Source organism: Electrona antarctica, assembly GCF_951216825.1.
Source record: "Electrona antarctica genome assembly, chromosome: 5".
Classification (NCBI taxonomy): domain Eukaryota; kingdom Metazoa; phylum Chordata; class Actinopteri; order Myctophiformes; family Myctophidae; genus Electrona; species Electrona antarctica.
Window position 1 is genome coordinate 55,983,288 of NC_136810.1, and position 12,634 is coordinate 55,995,921.

Here is a 12,634-nt window from a genome sequence, read left to right on the forward strand (position 1 = left end):
TAATCTCTGTAAACCCTCCTCATCTCCATCTCTAATATACCTCCTGTAATCTCTGTAAACCCTCCTCATCTCCATCTCTAATATTATACCTCCTGCTTCTTCTTCTTCCTCCTCCTCCAGAGCCAGAGCGAGTCCACAGCCTCCACTGCCGTCCTCAGAGCTCCACGTCCATCTCCTGCTCCTGGGGCTCGCCAGAGGCCGACTACGACTCCTACACCATCGAGTGCCTTCGCCAGGTACTGTTGAGTTCATCAACTATAGAACTAAAAAACTAAAACAAATGTTCGTCGACTACCCTTTTTCACTGAGGAGCGGCGGCGGTGGCTCAGGGGTAGAGTGGCTGGATGGTAACCGCAAGGTTGCCAGTTCGAACCCGGGCTCCCCCAGAGTTAGTGTCGAAGTGTCCTTGAGCAAGACACTGAACCCCTAATTGCTCCTGATGTGCTGGTTGGTGCCTTGCATGGTTTCTGCCACTGTCGGTGTATGATTGTGTGTGTGAATGGGTGAATGTAATGCACAATCTATGTAAAGCGCCTTGGATAAAGGCGCCATATAAATGCACCATTTACCATTTACCATAAAGGACAACTAAATAAGAACTAAATAACAATTAAGCCATAATCTATCTATGTATAAATGCACCAAGTCTCTGTACGTCTGTCTGTAAGTCTGTCTGTCTGTCTGTAATCCTCGTAACTCGGGAACCGTTCGCCACCAACGACTTCAAATTCGACTCGCGTCCCACACCACCGCAGGGGGTGCAGTGCCCCGGTGTCGAGTCGGTCGGACCCACGGTTGTCTGGAACCGCCCCAAAAAGGCCTCGGCCCGGGCTCTGGACAGCGCCCCTGCCCAGGGTCCATATATGGAGCTGACATCATTCTTCCGTCTGCATAGACTCCATATTTGGGCATGCCTGACAAAGAACTCCATATATGGGCATAAAAGGGACACAGACGTAATATCTGGGTGGGGCATGCATTTCCAACTTTTATCGTTCCAAGTAGGCCAGTACCGCTGTAGAGGCCCCACGGGCACCGCTCTAGTGACTAAAAGTAGACTAAATATATTGTCAATTTGATCAGCAAATAAAAACTAGGCTAAATTGTTAAGCTCACAACACGTCGCAGCGATCGGCTATTTTCAGCATTCAAGCGTAAAATCTGCCATTTCGACGGCATCAAGGCCCGCCGAAATACATTTCAGTCGACTAAATCAACTGTAGATTTAGTGGACTAAAATCACGTGATATTTAGTCGACTAAAACTAGACTTAACGCTAAAACATTTCACATGACTAAAATATGAGTTTTATTCCAAAGACTATATGACTATATGACTGGCGCCATTGCAGGACTCCGGGACGCTGGTGTACTCGCGCCTCACGGGCCGCGACGCCAAAGTCTACCTCATCACCCAGCTGGAGCCCCACCGGCGCTACACCATCTCCGTGAAGGCCATCTCCGACAGCATGACCAGCGAGGCCTCCCAGGACAGCGTGGTCACCATGATTGACCGTGAGTGATCAGCAATACTGTCTCTATATCTTCTTCTTTTCCCTTCAGGCGTCGCCACAGCGAATCATCTGCCTCCGTCATCTCACCCTGTCCTCTGTCGCCACAGCGAATCATCTGCCTCCATCATCTCACCCTGTCCTCTGCCTCCTCTTCTCTCACACCAACTAACTCCATGTCCTCTTTCACTACGTCCAAAAAGTCTTCTCTTTGGTCTTCCTCTCTAGGCCTCCTGCGTGGCAGTTCCAACCTCAACATCCTTCTACCGATAATATACTCACTATCCCTTACCTTTTTTTTGGTACAAAAAGTTTTGGAAATGATGACAAAAACAAATATGCAAATGTAATGATATGCGTAAATGATTCTGAGTTAATGATTCTGATGAGTACTATACAGCTACTAGCAACTAGTGTCATTATTCCATTTCTATAGGCCCGCCTCTCCCACCCCTGCGGGTCAGCGACAGGGCCGCCATGGTAACCAAGTCCTCCATCTTCTTCAAGTTCAACTGCAGTTGGTTCAGCGACGTCAACGGAGCGGTCAAGTTCTTCACCGTGGTGGTCAAAGAGGCAGAGGGTAGGCATGGATGGTATACACACACACACGTGCGCACGCGTGCACACACACACACACGCACGCACGCACACGCAGGGACATACATGGGACATTGGACACAGTAAAATTACCATGAATCTTGGAATTAACCCATTTTGGGCGGGAACCCCTTTTGGTGTTTTAAACATCGTTATAATTTAGCTATTGAAAAATAGCAGATCTACAAGCTCGTAGCGCGCCACGAGCGGAGCGCCACGAGCTTGTAGGTCTGCAATTTTTGAAAAGTTGTGAAAATGTGGCACAAATTTGGAATATATATACGTTTTTAACTCAAATCTTTGCTTCTGGGGGGGTTCCTGAAACAACATATTTTCAGATGGGGGTCGGAGGCCAATTACAGATCATTTTTGGGGTCCTTGACGTGAAATATTGAGCACCACTGATAAATAAACATAAGGTTTTTCAGAAAACTGTCAGGATTTTGAAGACATTTTTACATTTTTGACGTCAGGCTTAAATGGGTTTAAAATCTCACGTCTCACCCCCTATTCTTTTTGACACTTTTTACTTAAAGACGTGGAGAATGTCCAACCGGAGCAGCACCACCCGCTCCCCTCGTACCTGGACTACAGGTCCAACTCCTCCGTCAAGGCCTACCAGACCAGCTACTTCCAGAGCCAGTGTGCCGAGGGCCCGGACGCCCCCGGCAGCCAGAGCTACGAGATCAGCCTGGGCACGGGCATGGACAGCCTGGGAGGGGCCTGTGACCACAACAGACACCCCCAGCAGGACAGAGACATGGAGCTGGACTCTGTGGACAGAGTGAGGTGGTGGGACGTCTCAAACCCGTTCTGCGATGGACCGCTCAAACCCAAGACTGCATACAGGTATAGTGTGGAGCGGTGTTGATTTCGTCGACGAATACTATGGACGAAAAATGTTCGTCGACTACCTTTTTTCACTGATGAAAACGTTGACGATGACTAAAACTAAGACAATATAAATGCACCATTTCTAACGCGCATAGCCTCCTCTGCTCCACGCACACACGTACGCATGCACGCACGCACGCGCACACACACACACACACACACACACACACACGCACACACACAGTGGAGCACATAGGAGATATGCTTTGTCACAGCTGATCCGTAAATAATATGATACAGTACATAATCTGTATTCTGTTGACAGCTAAAACATAATTGTATATCTTGTAGTCCTGACAGACGTTCGACAGGTGGTTATTGAATATTTTCACGAGTGTAATAATTTCACACTTTTTCATTAATGCCGCAACAACCGCATGCCTGACGTACCAGAGCTGTGCTTGAGAGAGAGGGAAAAAAACACGTTTCTATAATTCATTCTATAATTTTAAGCTGAAGCATCAAACGTGGCTGTTCTGTCTCCATGCTCAGGCTCAGCGTGCGTGCCTTTACCCAGCTGTTTGATGACGAGGATCACCATGGCAACATGTCCCCCCTCTACACCGACACATACCTGTCCCTCCCTGTGGTCACCGAGGCTGGTGAGGATGATGTTATATTAACATTAATTCCAGGTCGCGCTAACCATAATAGCAGTCCGATCGGCAGAACACAGCCGCGAGCGACCCTGGTGTGCTGCGGCAATGGAGGACAATCACTTCCGTGTCGGCCTCCGCATTTCACTGGCACTGGCCTCCCTGTTACCGCCTATGGTGACGGGAGGGAATATTAACAGGTACTTAGCTGTATACAGCATGTCACTCTCTCTCTCTTCCACAGAACCTTTGAGCGGTGTGAATGTATTACTATTAACTAGGCATGTAACGATATATCGTATATCGATATATATCAATATTAATCCCGACGATATGAATCAACTTATTGAAATAAAAAATAAAAAATGTTAGGGGGGCTAGTGAATTATGGTGTGAGCTTTAGTCATATTCCATCATATTCAAGTGCTTTTGGAGAGAAATGAGAGTCACTTTCAGTAGTAGAGCACTGTAGAGGGGAGCTGTGACTGTGCCCAGTATGATGGTCGTTGATGCTCATCAAGGAAGGCAATTATGTTTCTGCACTGTCAAAAGCAATGCTACTTCTTTTGCAATGTAGTTAAATAAATAAAAAAGTGAAAAAAGCTCAGGGGGGAAGATAAATTATATCAAATAAAAAAACCGGTAATTTTTCTGGAAAATATTTTTTGTTTAAAATATCGTGAAAAATCATATCGTGATACGAATCGTATCGTGAGTTGAGTGAATCGTTACTTGCCTACTATTAACACCTTGGAGGCCCAGGGCGGAGTTCTCCGTCCAAGTTCAAGGTCATGGTCAAGTGCCCAACACGGAGATTGATAAATAGGACGGAGATTAATGATAACAAAACCGTTCGCATCGCTCTAGAGCCTTGGAGCGCGTGTTGCCCGATCCGATGACGTGTCAAAAAGTGACACGTCATCGAAAATCTCCCCTGCCTGTTTAGCTGCCGAAAACGAAAATCTTAAAACGATCATAACTCCCGATCTAAATCATCCCGTCTAATTCTGAAAAAAGATCCTGTGTTTGACGGCCTTCCACGGTCCAACCTCCCGTTGTTGTCGATCGACTCTAGAGTGGTGTGGCTATTGTTAGCTGCTACACAGACATGCACACCAGCTTCCGGTGCGCCGGTAAAAGTGGTCCGTGCGCTACAAATGATGGGCACATGGATGAAATGGATTAAATAGTTCCGGGCCTCCAAGGTGTTAACAGGTACTTACCTGTAAATGCATACAGCATGTCCCTCTCGCTCTTCCACAGAACCTTTGAGCGGTGTGATCGAAGGTGTCAGTGCGGGCATGTTCCTCATCGCCATGATGGTGGGAGTCTCCGCGCTTCTCATCTGCAGACAGAAGACCCGTAAAGTGTGAGTTGTGTATTAATTGAGCAAGTTCAGTCAGGAAACTCAGGGAAGTCGCTGCCGGCCGTTAATTGGGCCGACCTCAGCATCACGCTCTCATTCACATGATTCAACTTCATCCAATCACACACTCATTCCATCGTCATACTGGCTATTTAAAGGCAGTACGTCGCATTGTGAGCATTGTAGATCTGCTATTTTCAAAATATTTTTTGTACATTTGAAAACTTGGGAAATGGGACATTCTGCCTTGTGAGTACTTTCTACTTTTGGTACTTTTAAGTACATTTTGATGCCAATACTTTTGTACTTTATTCAAGTACATTTTTGTCCTGTGTTTGTCCAGCAGTGTGCAGGAGAGGCCAGCGGTGAGGATGAGCATGAGGAGAGAGAGGCCCGTCTCAGGAGTCCACGCAGGGCCGAGGGGGTGAGTGGAACGCACGCTTATCTATCTATAAATGCACCAAGTGCGTGCGTTCGTGCGTGCGTGCGTACAGTACGTGTCGTCTGTAATCCACGTAACTCTAGAACTCTAGAGTCCGGTCGGAATAGCCGGGTTGTCCAGATTAGAACCAGCACAAAAGGCCTCTTGCCCGGGGCTCTGGACCTCCTGATCACCCCTAATATCTCCATATATGGAGCTGGCCTGTTCTGACATACACAACACTTCATATTTGGGCATGCCTGACACAGAACTCCATATATACAGTTGGGTGCCACCGATATTGTCCCTTATCATTTGACCCATTTAGGCCTGACCTCAAAATTTTTAAAAATCCTTCTAAATCCTCCAGTTTTCTGAAATAAATATTTTCACGATTTTAAAAAAATAGCAGACCTACAAGCTCGTAGCGCGCCACTCGCTGGCGCGCTATGAGCTTGTAGATCTGCTATTTTTCAATAGCTGTAGGAATAAAGGGACACCGCCAGCCGCACACAGAGACTATGGAACACATTCTTCTTCTCCGCCATCAGACTCATGAACAGACACTGAACACTACAAGGCCCGGACTATATGGCCATATGTCTAAGGCCTTCTGCATTTTTGCACCTGAGATCTTGCACTTTCAGTAGTTGTTTTAGAGATGATAGCTTTAACTTGCATTTAGTTCTTTTACACAGATTATTTGACACTAGACTGTAGCTGTTGTATGGTCTTTTAACGCACAATGAATTTCACGTGCCTTTTACCCTGTAACTGGTATTGCTGACAATAAAGTTGAACCTTGAACACCGATACAGATACAGACAGATACAGAAATCTCCATATATGGACATAATAGGGACACAGACAGATGGGTGGAACGGGTACTCTGACACGGGTACAACAACGGGTATTGCATAGCCGGGTGGAGCATGGATCTCCAACTTCCATCGTTACCGACTCGGTGCTCTACAGCCGGGTACCGGTCTAGTTTGATCAATCTAAAGAGGTCTTTACTGCTAAAACGCCACAGCAGAGTGTAAATGCTTTAAAAAGATTCTGATTCTGACTGCAATTAAATTATCATTCATATTCAAAGAGAGATGTTATTTTTTATTACATAGTTGCGAACGCAGTGAGCATTTACTATGAGACCCAGCAGATCCTGTCTGTGTGTGTGTGTCACGCTGTAACACCACCCGCCCACCACCAGAGGGCGCAGCTGTATCACACACAAAAACACACATGCACGCGCACACACACACACACACGCACGCACGCGCGCACGCGCACACACACACACAAAACTTAACTTAAAAAAAACTTAACTTCAAAAAAAACTTAACTTAAAAAGACAACTTAAAAAGGAAAAACTTAACTTAAAAAAATAATTAACTTAAAAAAAAAAAAAACTTAAAAAGGAAAAACTTTAAAAGGAAAAACTTAAAAAACTTAACTTAAAAAAAAAAATAACTTAAAAAGGAAAAACTTTAAAAGGAAAAACTTAAAAAAAACTTAACTTAAAAAAAAACTTAACTTAAAAAAAAAAAAAAACTTAGAAAGGAAAAACTTAAAAAAAACTTAACTTAAAAAAAAACTTAACTTAATTTATTCTAATTGTTGTTTTTGCAATTTACGAGCTGCGTTCGCTTCCCGCGTTCGCGCGTCTTACTTGTATTAACTAGGGACAATTGTCTTTTGTGTTTGGTAACGAATGCCTGCCTTTCCTTTTTTTCTCCCCCAGCAATCGTCGCATTTCAAGGTACTGTATTCACAGGACTCTCCTGTTTCTTTCTATTACTGTCATTCATTTGGTTTGAGGATCCTTTGAGGACTCACAGCTGCGTTGTCTGGCTGTTTCTCTGATAAGATAAGATTATATTGCTGGGGATGTACAGTGAATCTAATATTCTTTGTCTGAGAATGTCTATGCAAAATGCTTAAGATGTCAATGTTTGTCTATAAACTACAGTCCCATCAAGATCATGCACTTTGAGTCCCACTACACCAAACTACAGGCCGACTCCAACTACCTTCTGTCAGAAGAGTATGAGGTTAGTTACACCTGTTGCACTGTATTGACCAATTATTTGTTTACAAACATTGAGACTGGTCGGCCGCACGGGTGACTGTGTCATGTAATCAATTCCCAACAGATCTCCAAACCAGTGCTGATTTCGTCGACTAAAACTAAGACGAACTATGTTCGTCGACTACCTTTTTTCACTGACAAAAAACGAAATTAAAACTAAATGAAAACCAAGCTACGATGACTAAAACCAAGACTAAATATACCAACAATTTCGTCAACAAATAAAAACTGGACTAAAATATTAGGGAGGGACTAGTGGAGAAGAGATCCAGTATGAGTCATTTTACACATGGTTGCATGCTGATAATAGCCGATCTACAAGCTCACAACGTGTCGCAGCGCGACGCGTTGTGAGCTTGTAGATCTGCTATTTTCAGCAAGTGTAAAATTAAGGCCTGCCAAAATCAAGGCCTGCCCAAATACATTTTAGTCGACTAAATCAATTTCCATTTAGTTCTCCTCAGTCAACAAACATTTTTTGTCATGGTATTAGTCGACAAAATCAACACTGCCTGGGACTACAGCATGTTTTCTGTTGCTTAACTTTACAGTAATTATTCAGACACCCGTGTGAACTGAGCGGTGCTAACTATACTTTTATTGTTATAGTTGGGATGCTCAGTGTGAATGGGCCTGTAGGCTGCTCAACAGTAACCTGACTCCGCCAGATGGGGCAGCAGAGAGTACACTGGGTTCCCCCCTCCTGCTCCCATCTGGGAACTCTCAGGCAGACTTGATGCCCGGCCACAAAGCGGCCTGGCCAATCAGCAGCAGCTTCTAGCAGCTTCTAGCAGCAGCTTCTAGCTTCTAGCTGCTGCTGATTGGCCAGGCCGTTTTGTGGCCGGGCATCAAGTCTGCCTGAGAGTTCCCAGATGGGAGCAGGAGGGGGGAACCCAGTGTACTCTCTGCTGCCCCATCTGGCGGAGTCAGGTTAGCTCAACAGTGCCACTTTAGGTCACCCAGCGGTATTGCAGTTCATACCCCAAACAGACATACATGGGGACATAGACACATTAGGGACACACGACACCAGTCAATAGAGCGTAAAGTTCTCAAACTCTGCCCGAACCCGACCAGGCCCGACCAGGCCCGGCCCGACCCGACGTTTTCGGGCCGGGCCGGGCCCAAACAATTATGCTAATTAGTCGGGCCGGGCCGAGCCTCGGGCTCGGTGATTTTCCGCGATTTTGTTCTTTTTTCTTTCTTTTTTTAAAAGAGAGTTATTATAATAAAAATAGCAATTCTGTTATTTGTGTAATGTTATTGTGTTGTACTGTATGTATTTATTATGAAGAGGGCTGCGCTAGTCGATTCACTTGTGACAGGAGGAGGACTGGAGACGGGGGTCGCATCGCACTGGCATTTCAGACTCAGAGGCCTCTTACACACATGTCAAACCACGTGACTTCCATTGGAAAAGCATTGAGCTTGAGGCGGCCATGAACACAGACAGAACAGATCATGTCCGTCCGGCATGTGTGTACGAGGCCAGAGCAGCAATTGCAGCCTGCCCCGCAGTCCTGCACTGCGCGCAGGCAGTACAGTAGAGAGAACAGTGAACGGTGTGAGACTTGCTTGCTACCGCTGGTTTCCCTCTGGTTTGCGCACCAAACGAGCTACAGTACTAACCACCAGTTAACTTGCCAAGTTGCCATATGCTTCAATATTTTATCAAATCAATCGGATTATCACAGCTGAAGAAGCGTCAGGTTTTCGTCATGTTGCACTGAGTCTCGTTAACCCAGCTGGCTGCGATAAATAAAACCTAATTATTAATCAACGTCACCAAACGATCCATGGTGACTGATATATAACTACACGCTACACGTATAGCAACTTCACTTCAGAGGAAACTAAGGGAGGGAGCTGCAGCTGCTATTCGTGTTTAGCCTACTCACCAGTCAGTCACCACCACCACTGTATGGAATCCATTAGAATGATTGGAAATGGAAGTTATGGAACATTAATAGCCTATTCTAACGTGAGTTACATACATCCTTTATTTCGATAAATCCGTTGATCTCCGTTCTCACTTTCACACTGAGACACGGCGCCGCTGCGCCGCAACGCCGATCTACAAGCTCACAACGCGTCGCGCTGCTTTTTCTTTCTCTCTTTTTTTTCTGTCGGGCTTTTGTCGGGCTTCGGGCTTAACATTATGGTAATTGTTAGGGTCGGGCCGAGCCTCGGGCCGACCCAGTTAGGGTAGGGTCGGGCCGGGCCATAATTTTTGGGCCCGTTGAGAACTTTAATAGAGCGGTGTGCACAGCTCAAAAAGACAGTGCAAAACATACTATGAACAGTAGATGGCAGTAGATTTCATTCTAAAAACCTGAAATCTGTTTCCATTTTTTTATACCCGTATTTTGGTATAGCTACTGTTTCCAAATTCCAATATACTATATTGTGGAGAATTCTGTGAAAATGATTGACAATATTTCTCTCAGTATCCAATCAATAAAAGTGTTATCAATCTTTCAACCAACAATTAAACATTTCTTCAGTAGCCCTTTTTTTCCCCCAAACATGGCCGTGCCATTTTACCACTTTTTATTTTGCTCCTACTGACAATGTTCTATTCTATTCAGCGTTGTTTTTGGCAGCAATTTTTATTTTAGTTTTAGTCATAGTCTCTTGAATAGTTTTAGTCACGTTTTAGTCACCTGGAATGTTTTAGTGTTTAGTTTTAGTGTCTAGTCTAGTTTTAGTCGACTAAATATCATAAGATTTTAGTCGACTGAATCTACAGTTGATTTAGTCGACTAAAATGTATTTTGGTGGGCCTTGATGCCGTTGTAATGACTGTCTCAGCGCGACGCGTTGTGAGCTTGTAGATCAGCTATTTTCAGCAAGTGTAAAATGACTTAACGGTATACTGGATCTCTTGTCCACTAGTCCCTTCCTAACATTTTAGTCTAGTTTCTATTTGTCGACAAAATTGTCAATACACTCAGTCTTAGTTTTAGTCATCATAGCTTAGTTTTCATTTAGTTTCCATGTAGTTTTCGTCGGTGGAAAAAGGTATAGTCGACGAATAATTTCCGTCTTAGTTTTCGTCTACGAAACCAACACCGATTTGTTTTTCGTGGCCTCGCTCTGTAAACCCCAAAACATTTCAACCCTAACGTCTCGTCTCGTGCTACTCCTTTTACAGGATCTAAAGGACGTGGGCCGCAACCAGCCCTTAGACACAGCTCTGCTGCCAGAGAACAGGGGCAAGAACAGATACAACAACATCCTTCCCTGTGAGTGGGCCAAACGTCATTAACCCGTTTAGGGCTGGGAGGGGAACCCCTTTTGGTGTTTTAATTTAAAAGCATTATGTTATACTTTTAGCTATTGAAAAATAGCAGATCTACAAGCTCATAGCGCGGCACCGAGTGCCGCGCTATGAGCTTGTAGGTCTGCTATTTTTGAAAATGAAATGAAATGAAAATGTGCCTCAAATCTTTGAGTATATGTTATTACAGAGTGAACATTTTAACTCATATCTTTGCTTCTGGGGGAGGTCCCTGGAACAACATATTTTCAGATGGGGGGGCGGAGGCATATTATTACATATCATTTTTTGGGTCCTTGACATGAAATATTGAGCACCACTGATACAGAAACATACAGAAAACGGTCAGGATTTTGAAGACATTTTTTTCAAATGTCGACGTCAGGCCTAAACGGGTTAAGGAGTACAAATATGCAGCGATTAGAGAGAGAATATTGCGCCGTGGTGGTTGTGCGAAGGCCACGCCCCCCCCACCCCCCCCTTCTCGTTCTGCAACCTTCTCATTACTCAGCATTGCATCCCAGTATTTATGTGGCGAGAGAGTCTTGCTCAACCCTCCTCGGCTTGTTTTGTTTCCACGATTTCAGATGACTCAACGCGAGTGAAGCTCTCCTACGTCGACGATGATCCCTGCTCTGACTACATCAATGCCAGCTATATTCCTGTAAGCCCCCGAGCCACTTAAAGGGACACTTCACCTTTTTTGCAAAAAACTACATGTTAATGATGTTTAGAAGCTTTAGAACACTTTCCTGGGGGTCTTTATGTGTGTAATATGTGGTTTTAGATATTTTAGATTGTAGCAGTGAGCCCAGTGTCTCTGATGTCATGGACACTGGGCTCACTTACTTCCTGGACTACAATTCCCATAATACTTTGGTGCACTGCTCCTCCTTGTGGATAGGGGAGGTGGATAGGGGAGGTCTGTCTTACTGAGACAACATGTAGTCCAGGAAGTAAGTGAGCCCAGTGTCCATGACATCAGAGACACTGGGCTCACTGCTACAATCTTAAATATCTAAAACCACATATTACACACATAAAGACCCCCAGGAAAGTGTTCTAAAGCTCCTAAACGTCATTAACATATATCTTTTAGCAAAAAGGGTGAAGTGTCCCTTATACTGTGCATTCAGCTCCATGTCACTGTGTTTACACAACCGAACCCCAGATGCAAAATGAAAAGCCTTTATGCTTTTTATACCTTGCACTAAATCTGTTTTTGATGATTCATCATGAGTAATCTAAATATTATAATGATCAGACTATAGAACCTTAATGGTTGACCGAATTCTTTGGGGTATGTCTGACAACACAAGTCACACAACCCGGGCTATTGGCGAGAGGTGTGACCGCTGAGATTGATCATAAGATTATTGCGAATGCAATGAGCACTAACTATGAGACCTAGCAGAACATGTCTGTCTGTCTGTCTGTGTGTGTGTGTGTGTGTGTCTGTGTGTCACGCTGTAACACCAACCGCCCGCCACCAGAGGGCGCAGCTGTATCACACACAAAACACACACACACACACACACAAAACTTAACTTAAAAAAACTTAACTTAAAAACTTAACTTCAAAAAAACTTAACTTAAAAAAAACTTTAAAAAGAAAAACTTTTTTTTTTAAAACTTAAAAAAACCTTTTGAAAAAACTTAAAGAAAACTTAAAAAAAAAAAAAAAACACGCACACACACATACACACACTAAAAAAAGAACTTACAAAAAAAACGTAACTTAAAAAAAAATCTTAAAAAAAACCTTAAAGTACGTAATTTATTCTAATTGTTGTTATTGCAATTTACGAGCTGCGTTCGCTTCCCGCGTTCGCGCGTCTTACTTGTGTGAATGGAGTTAAGACAAGGATGAATATTTAT

The 12,634-nt window shown here is 44.1% G+C and overlaps 1 protein-coding gene across 3 annotated transcripts in view; it reads left to right on the plus strand.

The window, feature by feature from the left end:
* Positions 1–12,634, plus strand: part of ptprbl (protein tyrosine phosphatase receptor type B, like) — a 66,751-nt gene that overhangs the window by 41,181 nt on the left and 12,936 nt on the right. For 2 of the 3 annotated variants that reach the window (XM_079500447.1, XM_079500445.1), the window contains exons 17-27: positions 121–236; positions 1,352–1,514; positions 1,947–2,090; positions 2,644–2,956; positions 3,494–3,603; positions 4,861–4,966; positions 5,307–5,387; positions 7,129–7,146; positions 7,357–7,438; positions 10,631–10,721; positions 11,344–11,420. In XM_079500447.1, the coding sequence (XP_079356573.1) occupies positions 121–236; positions 1,352–1,514; positions 1,947–2,090; positions 2,644–2,956; positions 3,494–3,603; positions 4,861–4,966; positions 5,307–5,387; positions 7,129–7,146; positions 7,357–7,438; positions 10,631–10,721; positions 11,344–11,420 (1,301 nt within the window). The remainder of the gene's footprint in view (positions 1–120; positions 237–1,351; positions 1,515–1,946; positions 2,091–2,643; positions 2,957–3,493; positions 3,604–4,860; positions 4,967–5,306; positions 5,388–7,128; positions 7,147–7,356; positions 7,439–10,630; positions 10,722–11,343; positions 11,421–12,634) is intronic. The other variant, XM_079500446.1, reaches the window with a different exon arrangement.